General features: G+C 37.4%; 1 protein-coding gene across 2 annotated transcripts in view; it reads left to right on the top strand.

Moving 5' to 3' along the window:
• Positions 1-13,579, top strand: part of A1CF (APOBEC1 complementation factor) — an 80,844-nt gene that overhangs the window by 42,032 nt on the left and 25,233 nt on the right. For both annotated transcript variants that reach the window (XM_057737117.1, XM_057737118.1), the window contains exons 3-5: positions 4,861-4,995; positions 6,780-6,910; positions 11,293-11,531. In XM_057737117.1, coding sequence (XP_057593100.1) covers positions 4,861-4,995; positions 6,780-6,910; positions 11,293-11,531 — 505 coding nt within the window. The remainder of the gene's footprint in view (positions 1-4,860; positions 4,996-6,779; positions 6,911-11,292; positions 11,532-13,579) is intronic.

The raw sequence follows: 13,579 nt of genomic DNA, 5'->3' as shown, positions 1-13,579 counted from the left end.
AGAACATCTGAAAGCAGTTTAGCAAGGAAATATACACAATTTCTTCCCTCTTGGCAAGAAAAAACAAAGGACCAAAGGGAACCACAAAGATGATTACAGATTTGGAATATAAAATTTCCAAAGAACCGTTAAAGAAATTGAAATTACTACTCAGAAAAATAGACTGAATGAGGGTTCATTAATTAATGTTCTTCTAGTTTATGAATGGGTTCATTTATGCAAGACAACCAACCATCTGGTGTCCATGTTTGGTGAAGTTGAACAAGAGAGTAGGTGTGACACACAACATACAAAATTGTGAGGCTGGTAAGCCTGAGAAGAAAAGTCATCATGACTTTTGAACAGTATATTTGCCAAGTTCACCAGATTGAAAATCAGAGGAATGTTAGTGTTTTCTGCGATAATTTAAACCAATGTAACATTAAGGAAGTCACATAATATCTCTGGACTCAGTTTCCTCATCTATAAAATGAGAATATTGGGTTAATACAACAACAACAACAACAACAAGAAAAATAATGTTATAACTACAAGCATAGCCTCAGGATTCAAATTTTGTCTTTGCCATTCACTGCTTGTATGTCTTTGGATTTCTCACCTACTATATTTAAGTCATAGTAGTATCATCCTCATAGGTTTGTTGAAAAGATTAAAAGAATTAATACATGGGAAGCACTTGACACAGTGCCTGACTCAGGGTTAGCTGCTGTTTTAGCTGTTTTTTGCTGCTGTTACTATTTTATGCAAGTATTAGAGGTAAACTCTGGCTGATTAAGCAGAAAAGGAGTTTATTAAAAGGATGGTGGTTTACAGAAATTTTGAATTTAGAGAACTAGATTCGAGAGTAAGCTTTTAGGAAAAAAATAGATATATATGTATGTATAATTGAATCACTTTGCTGTACACCCGAAACTACCACAATATTGTAAATCAACTATACTTTAATAAAAATAAGATAATAATAAAATTAAAATTAAAAAAATTTTTAAAGAGTAAGATTTTAGGAATGAAACCCAAAACAATACCACAAATCTGGAATGATAAGAAAATATATCCAAGGAGGACTCAACACTAACATTAGCACCTTGACAGTTTCTGCACCAGAACTCAATTTAACTTTATTATAGCCATGACTGTCTCAGTTGCAAGGGACACTAGAAAAGTAAGTATCTGGTATTTTTAACTCCTACAGGGAAAAAGCAGTTTTGCCCAGATTTCCCAGATGTATAAAAAGATCAGATGCCAGGTGGCCCAAATTAACTCAGTCCACTTGTCTTTCATGCTAAGATTTAGTGCTTAGAATCATTTATTAAAGGTTGGGTGGTTGTATCCAAGGTCAAGAAGATGGTTTCTTCTTAAAGACTCTATATGGTTCCTTCATGAAAGGCTTAAAATATCTGTAACAGAAGGGATGTCCAAATGCTCTTAACATATAAACTAAGATACTGTGGAGGCTCACTACCCAGTATTTAAATTAAAGCCATTGGATTTATAGTTAGAATTAGGTCTTTAATTTTTAATTTACAGTAGTTGAAGGTTTTCACCTATTTATGTGTGACTAGAGAGAATAAATGGTTTCCAAGTCTTTGATTAGAAAAATAAAAGATCTCAGAATTTAATGAACAAACATTCATGGAAAACAAAAACCTATATTTTCTCTCTCTGAATGACTAGTACATTTGTGCTGCTGGAGGAATTCATCTCACAAGAAGGACATCAGCCAGGACAGGAAAGAGCAGTTATTACTGGGCTTTATCTATTTTAAACTCCTCAACTATAAAAATAGTGCCTAAAATACCAGCAACCCAGCTCCCAACTGTCCTTTCCGAGTAATGGACAGCTATTCTAACCCCATGACTAATGCCCAGCGCCTGTCTTAAATTGGCTTGGACCTCGACCACTGGTGCATTCCAAGCCCAGTGGGTGGTTCATAGGGCAAATCTCCCCCAGGGCTTGAACTTCATCAGTCAGACTCTTGGGGATTCCCCCAAAATATTCTTGGTGAATTTATTTCAAGTGTTTACAGAAACATCAGGATTAATAATCTCTCCTATCCAGTCATTTTGGCTTATAAGCCAATGAATTTTCCTATGTACGTGGCATGCACAAGATAGTTTGATGACATTTTTAACAATTATAGCAAGAAAGTTGAGGGGAAAATTCTAAAGGTCAATCTGCTGGTTGCCTATTTATTTTCAAGCTATCAAAGTCTGTCAAATGAGAAATTCTGGAATAACCACTTCACTATTATGCGATGAAAGTTTGGTTTCCTCAGTCTGAATAGTAAAAATACTGCCAAGTTATACTAAATTTATTCCAATAATTCATTGACTAGTATATCTCCAGGCATTTAAGATGTACAGAAATGGCCTCAGAGGGATCAGCCTGAACCAAGTGGCGACAGTCAGACCAAGGAGGTGGACTGTAGTATGGCAACAGAAATACGCCTCTCTGTAAGCAATAGGTATGAGATATGTTCTTCCTCAAAGTTCGCAGAGTAAACCCAAAGTTTGTATAGTAAAATGATTGGAAATTAGAAAGGATTTGGAATGCAGCAGAGAGTTGTCAATGTAATGGCATGATAATTTTTTTCATACATAAGTACTTAAATGTATGAATCTGCTACAAGTGATTAGGCTTCCACATAACAAAGCATAATGTAGTAGGGATTAAGCTGATGGCCTCTGAAACCAGACTGCCTAGCTTCAGATCCTGACTTTTCCATTCCCCAACCACATAATCTTGGCAAATTACTTCATCTCTGTGGGCTTCAATTGTCCTTAACGCATGATGTTGCTTGAGAATTAGAACAGTGTCTGATATGTAGTAAGTGCTATATAAGTATTTGTTAAGTAAGAAAACTTCATGTCTCTGAAAATATCAAATTCGCTTTTTTAAGAAATTCTTGGTTGATACATAGCTCATTCAGTTCTTAAGTTGGTTTTTTTTTTTCCTATAAGTATAAAACATTTTATTTCTCCGATTTCTCAATGACAGTTTTTCCACTGGGTAATCCTACAAGAATATAGGGGAAGAAAAAAATACAAGAATTCTTGAGACAAATATTTCAATGTTTAATAAAATGAAAAGCAGCTACTTGTTTCAAGCAAAAAGTAATCAAGGCAAGGTAGAATACCCATATAACATCTTTTTAATTTACAGCAACATGATTAAATTATTAGGAATTTTAAAAATGATTGCAATCACAGACATCATTTAAATACTGTGATCCAAAAAGCCTTTGTGCTACCACTTGTAAAATAATTGAGAAAGTCTCAAGTTAGTATACATAAAGATTTAACAGTGAAACTAGAAGCTGCTTTACTTTGATTTTTTGACAAGTAACTATCACAAAAAACAATGTCTCTAAACAACTAAGGTGTCTTTTTAAAATATACATAGAAAAGTATTTGGAAAGGCAGACAAACTTAACAGTAACTACTTCTACAGATGCTTAGGGTGATGCATTGGGGAATTTTTCTTTTTACTTTATACATCACTGTGTTCTTTCCAACACCATGTATCATTTTATGGTATGAAACTTTTTTAAAGTGATAATTGTAGAAGTTAGCAATGAATACTGATATTTGGTCCCTTATGTTTTCCTTTCTCCAAAAATCACTTAAAGTATAACACAGAGTTTTGGCTATGCCTAAGAAGAAAGTAAATTTATTCTTCTCCAGCAAATGAACTATTTCAGCTCAGTAGTGGTAGATTAGGCCTATCTTTCTCTTTGGGGCCCCTGAAGTTATTTTTAGGTCATTAACCTTCAGAAAAATAAAGACAGCAGGACAGAGAAGCATCAGTGCTACTCGACATTGAATTTAACAAGGGTTTTTCTATGACAAAGGAAAAAAAAAAAGAAATAGAAACTAACGCTATAGTATTTGGACTGAGAATGGCATTGTTCTTCACAAAGAGATCCAACATCAGTAAACGCCTTTCGCCATCTTGACAGCTTTGAAGACAGATTTAAGTCCCTCACTGGTAACCCCTAAAATTAGTCCGTCCCCTCTTTCAAATGTTAACCTTCATGATGTTTCTATTTAGGGGCCCACATTGCCTTGCTCGGTGCATGAAACAACCTCAATCCAGTAAGGCAAGAAGAGAATGAATAACTATTGCAAATATTTATCACATGCTAAGACCTGGTCCATGCATATGTGATGCGTTATCCCCTTTAATCAAAAGCTGATAGTATCTCCACTTAATGCATGAAAAACACTGAGGTTCCAAGAAGTCAAGTCATTTCCCCAAAGCCCCACAGCTAGTAGGTCATGGAGCCAAGTAGTTCAGGTCCAGAACCCGCAAAGACTTCAGCATTAAATCAGAACCCCAGATTCAAATTATAGTCAGATCCTTTGGTGATCAGGCATTGGTGAGTTTGAATGGCAATCAAAAAATAACAACCCCTTATATTTGTCCAGCACTTTGTAAGTTTTCACAGTGCTTATCTGGAGCAAGTTGCTGAAGCAAAGAGCATAGTGTTGAAATTCACACACAAGAGGAACTTCCCTTGTAGTCCACTGGCTAAGACTCTGTGCTCCCAATGCAGGGGGCCTGGGTTTGATCCCTGGTCAGGGAACCAGATCTCTCATGCTGCAACTAAGAGTTCGCATGCTGCAACTAAAGATCCCACAAGCCGCAACTAAGACCTGGCACAGCAAAATAAACAAATATTAAAGAAAAAAAATTCACACAAAAGAGACTTCCATTTTTATCCTCTGACCAGTCCACTACTATTACTTGTCAATAAGTATCTTCCTTATTGCGAAATGATTTTGAAAATGATTGAGGAACTCAAACTAAAGAGTCTATTGTTTTCTTTTCTCCCTCCTACAATCCACATGGGATTTGCAGGAGAATGGACAAAGAAAATATGGTGGCCCCCCGCCTGGTTGGGATGCCGCACCGCCAGAAAGAGGCTGTGAAATTTTCATTGGAAAACTTCCCCGAGACCTTTTTGAAGATGAACTTATACCATTATGTGAAAAAGTGAGTCTAAACATTTTTATTTTTAATCTTTCAAGGAAAAAATACTGCACCCTTCACCTTGCTTTCATTCTCATTCTTCTTGGTTCTCTTCCGATTGCCATTCCTCAATCATGGACAGTTAAAACCTTCCCAGCTGTTAGTAATTGGCCCCTAATGATCACTGCCTTGACTCAGTTCTGTCCTGTTACTGACAGCTGAAACTACCATTGCCGGTGACTTTAAAATCTATATTTCAATTCCCCATCTCCACTAGCACAGCCACCTTACTACAACCTCAACGTGTCTATCAATCTAGAATAATACTACAACAACCTGTCTAAAATAAGATATTGCTTCAACTTGAAATGTTAATATGGTTTTATAAAGTGTAAGATTTTCATGTTAAAAAATGTGTATGTTTGTCATGGTTCAACTGTGTGCCTATACATAATGATCCAGAATGAAATTTCTTTCCACAAATTTGAATGCTGTCAACAAGATTAATAACATGTTTTTCAAAGTCATTATATAATTAAGGAATAAATTTCCCATTTTAATTCCAAATGATATTTTGCTACTAAACCCAAAGCTATAGTGAAAATACAAAATTAACATTTTTGATAATTTACCAAGTCATGTTTAAAACAATCACATTTCTAGAAAATTTAGTGAAAATGAGAGTTTAGCTATTTCTTTTCCTAAATGCCAAAATCAGCTGTGTGTGTGTGTGTGCTTGTGTAATTCAGCTCAGTTTCAGAACTACTCTTAATTTTATACAAACAACATCATTTGACATATGCATAAATGAGGACTTAATCCTGTAAGAATTTTATATACTGAACATGGAAATGAGCACCAAGAAACACTTGAAACGCAGAGATGAAACACGCTTGAACTCTTTCCTAATGAGCCCAGAAAAAAATAGGTGTCCATCACTGAGTACCATGGGGGTGGTGTGGCGTGGGGCTAAGCTGAGGCATAGACACCACTGATGTAATAGTATTTGCTTAATGATGCCTCTTCTCCCCACACATGTCCCTCACATTTATGTGGACCACCCTTCTTACAGCAGCCAGTAATAATGAATTACTGTGTCTGGATTATAGAGAACAGTTGGGGTAGCAGGATGGAGTAGTATACAAGCAAAGTAGAGGAGTTACAGTGAGAGCGATAGAATGAGTGTCCTGCTACCATGGAGGTCCTGGCCCTGGATCCGTTGTGTTAAGCCTAGCATTTACCGTCACCCTGAAGATGGAGAAAAAACAGGGCTCCCAGGACCATCCTTTGAAACACCTTTTGTGTTTACCTTTATATCACGGTAGGGAAAAAGACAGCTAAGAAGTCAGTTTCACAAGTTTCTTAGTTTTGGTTTTAAACATCACTGGTAGAGTATGACCAGTAAAGATGAAAACTGTGGAGGCTTCAGGGGCCAATATAGAGGGCAAGGACAAATCGATCAAGAAATTGTACTTCTGATGACAAATGTGTTTCCTGGTCCCTAAGACACTGTATAAATCCCCAGATAATTGTGTGATGAAAGGTCACTTACTGTGTCAAAAATATATATTTTGGCAACCCAGGCTGAAATGCCACTTGTACGTTTTATTTATTTATCCTGACTTTGCCCATGAGTCAGATAACAGATCTGAACCCAGTATGAAAACATGCAAACTATTCCACATGGGATGCAAATGCCAAATATGGCAGAGAGAGGCTTCAGAAAACATTGTGTGTGCATGTGTATGTGTTTTCATGTGGAAGTACAAATGTATAAATATGAGTTCTCTCTTTTTTATTACTTGTAGATTGGTAAAATTTATGAAATGAGAATGATGATGGATTTTAATGGCAACAATAGAGGATATGCATTTGTAACATTCTCAAATAAACAGGAAGCCAAGAATGCAATCAAGCAACTTAATAATTACGAAATTAGGTAAGATCCATCTCATCCAGTTTAAAAGCAAATCAGACAATGTACCTTTATCTGTTTTTCTATCAAGTTTATTTAATGTAGTATATGCAAAAGATAGCCAAAGTCAGAAATAAAAGGTTAGTTCTTTTTCTTAGAAGTCAATTTAATGAAATATCTATTTAGCCAACACTACATAAGGTACCAGACTAAGTTCTGTGATATGTTCAAAGAAACAAAATTCATTCATTTATACATTTCATAAATATGTGCTGGACCCTGTTCAAAACATTAAAATTATCAAGGTACACTTTCCTACACTCACAGTTAGCAATTGCATGTATAAGATTATTTAAAAGAGTTTGAAAAAATAAAACCGGGAAATGGGATAAAGTTGTGTGAGGAGGTTGCTACTCTAACTTGATGTACTTAAGAAAGTACTCTTCCAGAAAGTAAAATTTGATCTCAGACTTGAATGAAAAGAATCCACTATAATAGACCTGGAGGAAAATCATTTCAGAGAAAGAAAGAACAGCAAGTGCAAAAGTCTCAAAATGAGAGTAAGCATGATGTGTTAGAAGAACAGAAAAAAAGCCAATATTCGGAACAGAGTAAAGAGAGGAGGGTTGATGGCAATACAGTTGGAGAGCCTTATATTTCATCATGAAGGATCTGGATTTTATTTATTTATTTTATTCTAATAAAAAGGGGAAATCACAGGAGAGTTTAATTAGATTCATGCTTTTTATAACTAAGCGAAGAATGGACTACAACAGGGTGAGGACCACAGGGAAGCCAGTTTGAAGGCCACCGTTGTGCCTAGAACTAGACAGGAGATGGTGGTGGTTGCATGAAGGAGTTAGTGGTGAAGGTGGTAAAAAGTCAGATCTAGGATGTACTTTGGAGGTTGAATACACAAGACTGGCTAAATATTGGCTTTAGAGTGTGAGTGGATTTATAATTCAGGGAAGAAAATTAGGATTTTGGTCCAAGTATCTGTGGATGTGATAGTGTCATAAAGATGGAAAAGGCTGGGAGAATAACAGGAAACCATGAAGAGCTCTGTTTGGGACAATTTACACCTGAGATGCACATTAGACGTCACAGGGGAGATCCTGAGATGACTGTATGATATTAGAGTCAGGAGACTGGTCATGATTGGAACGTAAACTTGGGGACCAGCCAAATATAGGTAATATTTAAAACCATGAGATTAGCAGAGGTTCCAGGACATAGCTGACCCTACACAATCAATAACTGGCTTTTATAAACTGTCAACAGGAATAACTTCATGAAATTGTCTGAGTTCTAAAATCTATACCAGAGGGAACTGCCATAAATCCTTTCTTAAGGAAGTCCAGGGCCACGTGGAAGAAAGATTAGTGCATTAGATGAAAAAGCAACTATCAGTAACCTAGGCATTCAGTCCCAAGATTGGATTCTGGAACAGATTCTTGGAAAAAACATAAAGGAGGCTCCCCTTCCACATATATCTCCCTGGATCCAAAAGAGCTCTGATATATGGAGAATTTTTTGGTATGAGAATCAGGAGATCCGAGGTCTAGTCCAGGTTCCTTTGGACAAATCCTTTGACCTCTTTCAGCATCAGTTTTATACTATCACCTGATCACAGAATTATTCCGAGCAGCCATCATATGAAATAACATATATTATTTTAGAAAGGGCTAGAAAAAGCGACATTAAGATATATTAGTTATGTTTTCAGGAATTAGAAGAGTCACCATTCCTTGGTCTTTCATGGAAATTAAACATCATAATGTCAAAATACCTTTTATGTCAAGATGGATGTAGAATTGGCTCTGTAGGGAATCAACAGGGCTTATTGTATCTACTTAACATATTGTTAGACACTGGAGCCTGTCAATACTCTTTGAAAGTAGATAGGGCGTGCATAATGAACACAATCCACTAAAAAATAACAGTACCCTCTGTGAATTTCAATGTCTTCAGCTATAAAATAGAGATATATACCTACCTCATTATGAAAAATAAAAGAGAAAATGCATGTAAAGCTCAGTGCCTGACACGTCAGATGCTCTATAAATGTTTACTGATGGTCATGGTGATGGCAGGAGAGGGGAGAACAGGAAGAGGGAAAATATGACAAAGCATTTGGAAAGAGCAAGTTGGGGGCCAAAATTCCAGTCAAAGTCCAGGTTGGATGCCAGAAGCAAGGTGGATGCACAGAGTGACTTTAAATATTAACCAGTAGGATAAATGGGATGGGAAACAGCAGAATAGACACCCCAGAGCCAACCTCACCTACTTCTGCTCTGCCTTGGATCCTGCCAGAGACAGAACTTTTCTTGTAGAGAAGAGAATGACCTTTGGTTTGTTTTTAGCCACTCTCTCTCAGGGGATAGATAAGGTTCTTATCCGGAAAAGACCCACAATTGTCATATCATCCTCCTTGTCATCAAATATCCACTGAGCATCTTCTAAATGCCTGGCTTCTAGCGACATTAAAGTCGTGCCCTCAGCTTTTGAGAGAGTTTTTCGCCTCCAAGCAATTCTGGGAAAGGTGCCTGGCAAACCACACAGAATTAAAAACAGGATATGAAGACTCCAGGCTCCCCCTACTGGTAACTGATATCTGACCAGCTCCCTAATGATCAAAAATATAATTCCTAAATAAATAATATCTTGGAACAAAAGGTTTAAGTTAAAAAAAAAAAAAACAACAAACAACCCTGAAAGATCATCTTATCGATCCTTCCCTCTCCCTAGAAAAACCACATTCTTACAACAACATTCACCAAATGGAGATAAACCTGTCACAGATCTGATATATGGTCCTTGGTTCTTCAGCAAAGCATAGAGGACAACGAGGACAGGGGCTCAACCCTGGTCAGAACACCTGCCACAGAGCTGACAGCCACTGGTTCCAAGAAATCAGAGCCATCTCCCACTCACCTGGCTGAGCACTTTTTATTCATGAGAAACAGTGGTTTCTGTTAAGGGAACTTCACCCATTTTTAATAACTTTGAGTTATTACAAAAGTCACATGGCCTAATACATAGCACACAAAAACAGCCCCCCAAAAGGTAATAAAAGTTCAAACCGTTCCTTCATTACCCTATTGCCCAAAGATAATCACTATGTTGAATCTGTATAGTCTTTCTAGAATTTCTATACAGCTTTAATGAAAAGGGCTTTCTCGTATACTCATTTTACAGTCTTTTTTTCACCCAGCAGCGTAGTGTGAACTGGTTTTTTCACCCATCAAATCCTCTCCTATGTTACTATGTTTATTGACTAGAGAGCAGTCTGTGTTACGATGCTCATCTTTTATTTACCAGCGCATCTCAGCCAGGAGCAGTACTGTACACTCTATGGGACACGGAGAAAGGTGAAGAGGCATTCTTGGATGACCTAAAGGGTGGCTTTTGGCATTTAGCGGGCAAGAACCAGGGAGGACAAACATACCATGGTACACCATGAGGAAATGCCCAGCCCAGAGTCAATGTCTTCTTAGTTGAAATACATTAAACCAGTCCTGTTTGATGGAATATTTTGCTCATTTCCAATTTGGGAGCTATTTTAAATAGTAGCAGTGAATAACCATATACAAAAATGCTGATGCTTGTATCTATTTCTAAGGACACTTGCCCAGAGTTATTTGGTCAAAGGTTATGTACCCTTAAGACTTTTGATACATTTTGCCAAATGTCCCTCAGAAAAGTTGAACCAGCCTACACCTTGCTAATGAAGGTATCCACCAACTTGCTAAAAGATAGCAACACAGTACCGTGGAAGAAAGAAGGATTAAACTAAATCCAGAGGCCAATTTTATCTCAAATTACAAAATCTTAAGCAAATCACTTAATATCTTGGAGTCTCAAGTTCTTCAACTGTAAAATAGAAACAGTACCTATTCTGCCCATCTCACAGGCTCCTTGCGTCAGCCAAATAATGTGTGAAAATCTGTTCTGCGTAAGGGACTGTCTTAAATAGTGATCATGTCAGAATAGCTTCTCTATTTGGTTGGAAAAAAAAAAAAAAGGAGCGCTCGTAGGGGTTGCCACCTCAGATACCTCCAGGGCAGGATGCAAGAGTAGATTAGGCCAAGTGTAAAGGTCTCAGGATTGATGATGTATTAGGGAGAGGATTGACAATAACTAGTGAAATCTGTATATACTCTAAACACAATGGATGCAACTCAGCCTCAAATATCTTTTTCTTTAAACATGCAGAACCAAGGCTGACAGACCTTCCAGTTTCTCAAAAACAGCCACAACTCTCCAAAACCAGTTTAAACACTAAGATGACCAAACATTCCATATCCACCAGCCATATCAGGTCCAGGGTCATCTATTTCCAACTTAGTCTTAAACCTTAATCACACAAGGATTCTAGCCAACCAAAATACCTGCTGTTTTTGCAGAAATGGGCGTCTCTTAGGGGTTTGTGCCAGCGTGGACAACTGTCGATTATTTGTCGGGGGAATCCCAAAAACCAAAAAGAGAGAAGAAATCTTATCAGAGATGAAAAAGGTCACCGAAGGAGTTGTGGATGTCATCGTCTACCCAAGTGCTGCAGACAAAACCAAAAACCGGGGCTTTGCCTTCGTGGAGTACGAGAATCATCGGGCAGCCGCCATGGCCCGGAGGAAGCTTCTCCCAGGTAGGACCCCTCCTCAAAGAGGGCACTTCACTCCGTTCTGCCCGCCTCAGGCTGCTGCGCTCCGCAGCAAAGGAAACAAAAGCCTGTTGCGTTGTTTTTGCTCTTTCTCTCTGGTTATGTTACATTTTTAAACTCTTGGTCTTTCTTATTTATCTCACAGTTGATTCGGTTCCCTGAAGCTTTCACAGATTGGGTTCGGAAAACTCTTCACTTTGTGCATTTAATCCAATGTATATGCACAGGAGAAATCCAGACCTTTAAGCTATAGCAACCCTATACTGAATCTTTAAACTGAAGAATCTCCTTAAAAGTAAATGTATCAATCAACAATTATCTTTATATATATAGTTTTCGTTGTCAGGCTTATTAGAAATAGGGTGTATTATCCATTATAATGTAGAAATAATAAATATGCAAGTGATACATTATCCCAATGACAATTAAAATGATATACTGTTATTATGACTCCCTAGGGTCTAATAATTTTTGTCTAATTTCAGGGAATAGAAATAATAGCTTCCATAGAAAGACGCCTTAGTTAGATGTTTCAACCATGGGGTAGGTCCTTTTTGGGCAACAACCATAAATTTCTGGGTTTAGAAGACTCCACCAAGACACTGCCCCAGTCAGATCAACTTAGGAAAAATTGTTGAAAGTCCTGTGCTTGTTCTAAAATTTTCGCCAAAACTTACATAAAGGTATTAAAATGAATTAATATTAAATGACTAGGATTTCAAGGATGACAGATTGAACACATTGGAATCAATGTTTCTCTTAAGCACCACAGAAGAGCCATCAGAATTTAAAACAAAGCAAAACAGTAACAAGAACACCTAGATTTATGCTGCCCTGTACACACTCTTAAAAATAAAACCAAATAAAACCTCTAGAAATTTTCAAAATTGAAAAATGGCTTCTGAGCTTGGGGAATATGTTTTAATGATATTTTCATGAAGGCAGCTTAAAGTGAAAAAAATATGAGATAGCCCCCAAAATTGCTAAATCTATTATGGAGAGGTAGATATTTTTTATATCCAAAATAATATATTAATAAATTTTATACATGTATAATAGTATTGTTATAAAACAGGAAAGAGACATTTTGTAGAGATTAGGAAAGATGAAATCAATAGTCAAAATTTTAACAGTAAAAATGTTTTGATCTGAGAAGTGGATGTTTTTAATGTGGAAGCTTCCATTCACTACTTCTTCACTACCCAGAGGTCACGTCACCTAACTCACAGGTGCACAGAATCACCAAAACTCCTCACGCTGCTTAGCTAGCCGGTCAGTGACCTGATTTTGCTGTCCTCTTCAATATCAACAATTCTGCTATTGAAAAGTCCCTCATATCCATCTTGTTCTCAGGCCATCACTGTAGCCTAAACACATATATTCCCAACCTTGGATTATTTTTTTCAAGGTCTCCTAATTATTCTCCCAGCTCTGCTTTCTCTTTGATGCCCCACCCCTCTGCCTACTCCATCCTGAACGTTACCGCCACAGTAATGTTCTTAAAATATCATACCATCCTTTCAAGTTCTTTCAAATAGTAGGAATTCAGTCTCTCTTTGTTAAGAGGCTGAATGGATGACACTTACTCATTCGTTCAAAGATATTCAGCGACTTGTTGCTGCATGTGAGATAAAGCGTAAACCTCTGAGCTTGTCGTTCAAGGCCTTTCACTCAGGGCCCCAGTTCTTTTCAAACATAAATTTGTACCTTCTATTTCCCAACAAAACCCCTCCTTTCTATCAGGACAGACTCAATGTCCTAGACAACACCACAACACCATGCTCGTTTTTGTATCCTTTATTCTGAATGCTATATCCCCTACCAGAATGACCTGCCCCTCCTCCTCTCTACTGACTCCTGACATTCAAAGCCCCAGCTTAGCCACCACTTCACTGAGAAACCAGCTTGCACTATTCCAGACCACATTAATTATTTTACTCCTTCATTACCTGTAAAAGCAGATGTGTATAATCATTTGGTGGATGGGGGGAGGATGGCAGTAAAAAAGGGTCCAAAATGGGAGAGTTTTCAGG

Source organism: Hippopotamus amphibius, chromosome 5 (genome assembly GCF_030028045.1).
Source record: "Hippopotamus amphibius kiboko isolate mHipAmp2 chromosome 5, mHipAmp2.hap2, whole genome shotgun sequence".
Lineage (NCBI taxonomy): Eukaryota > Metazoa > Chordata > Mammalia > Artiodactyla > Hippopotamidae > Hippopotamus > Hippopotamus amphibius.
This window is presented reverse-complemented; position numbering and strand designations above follow the sequence as displayed.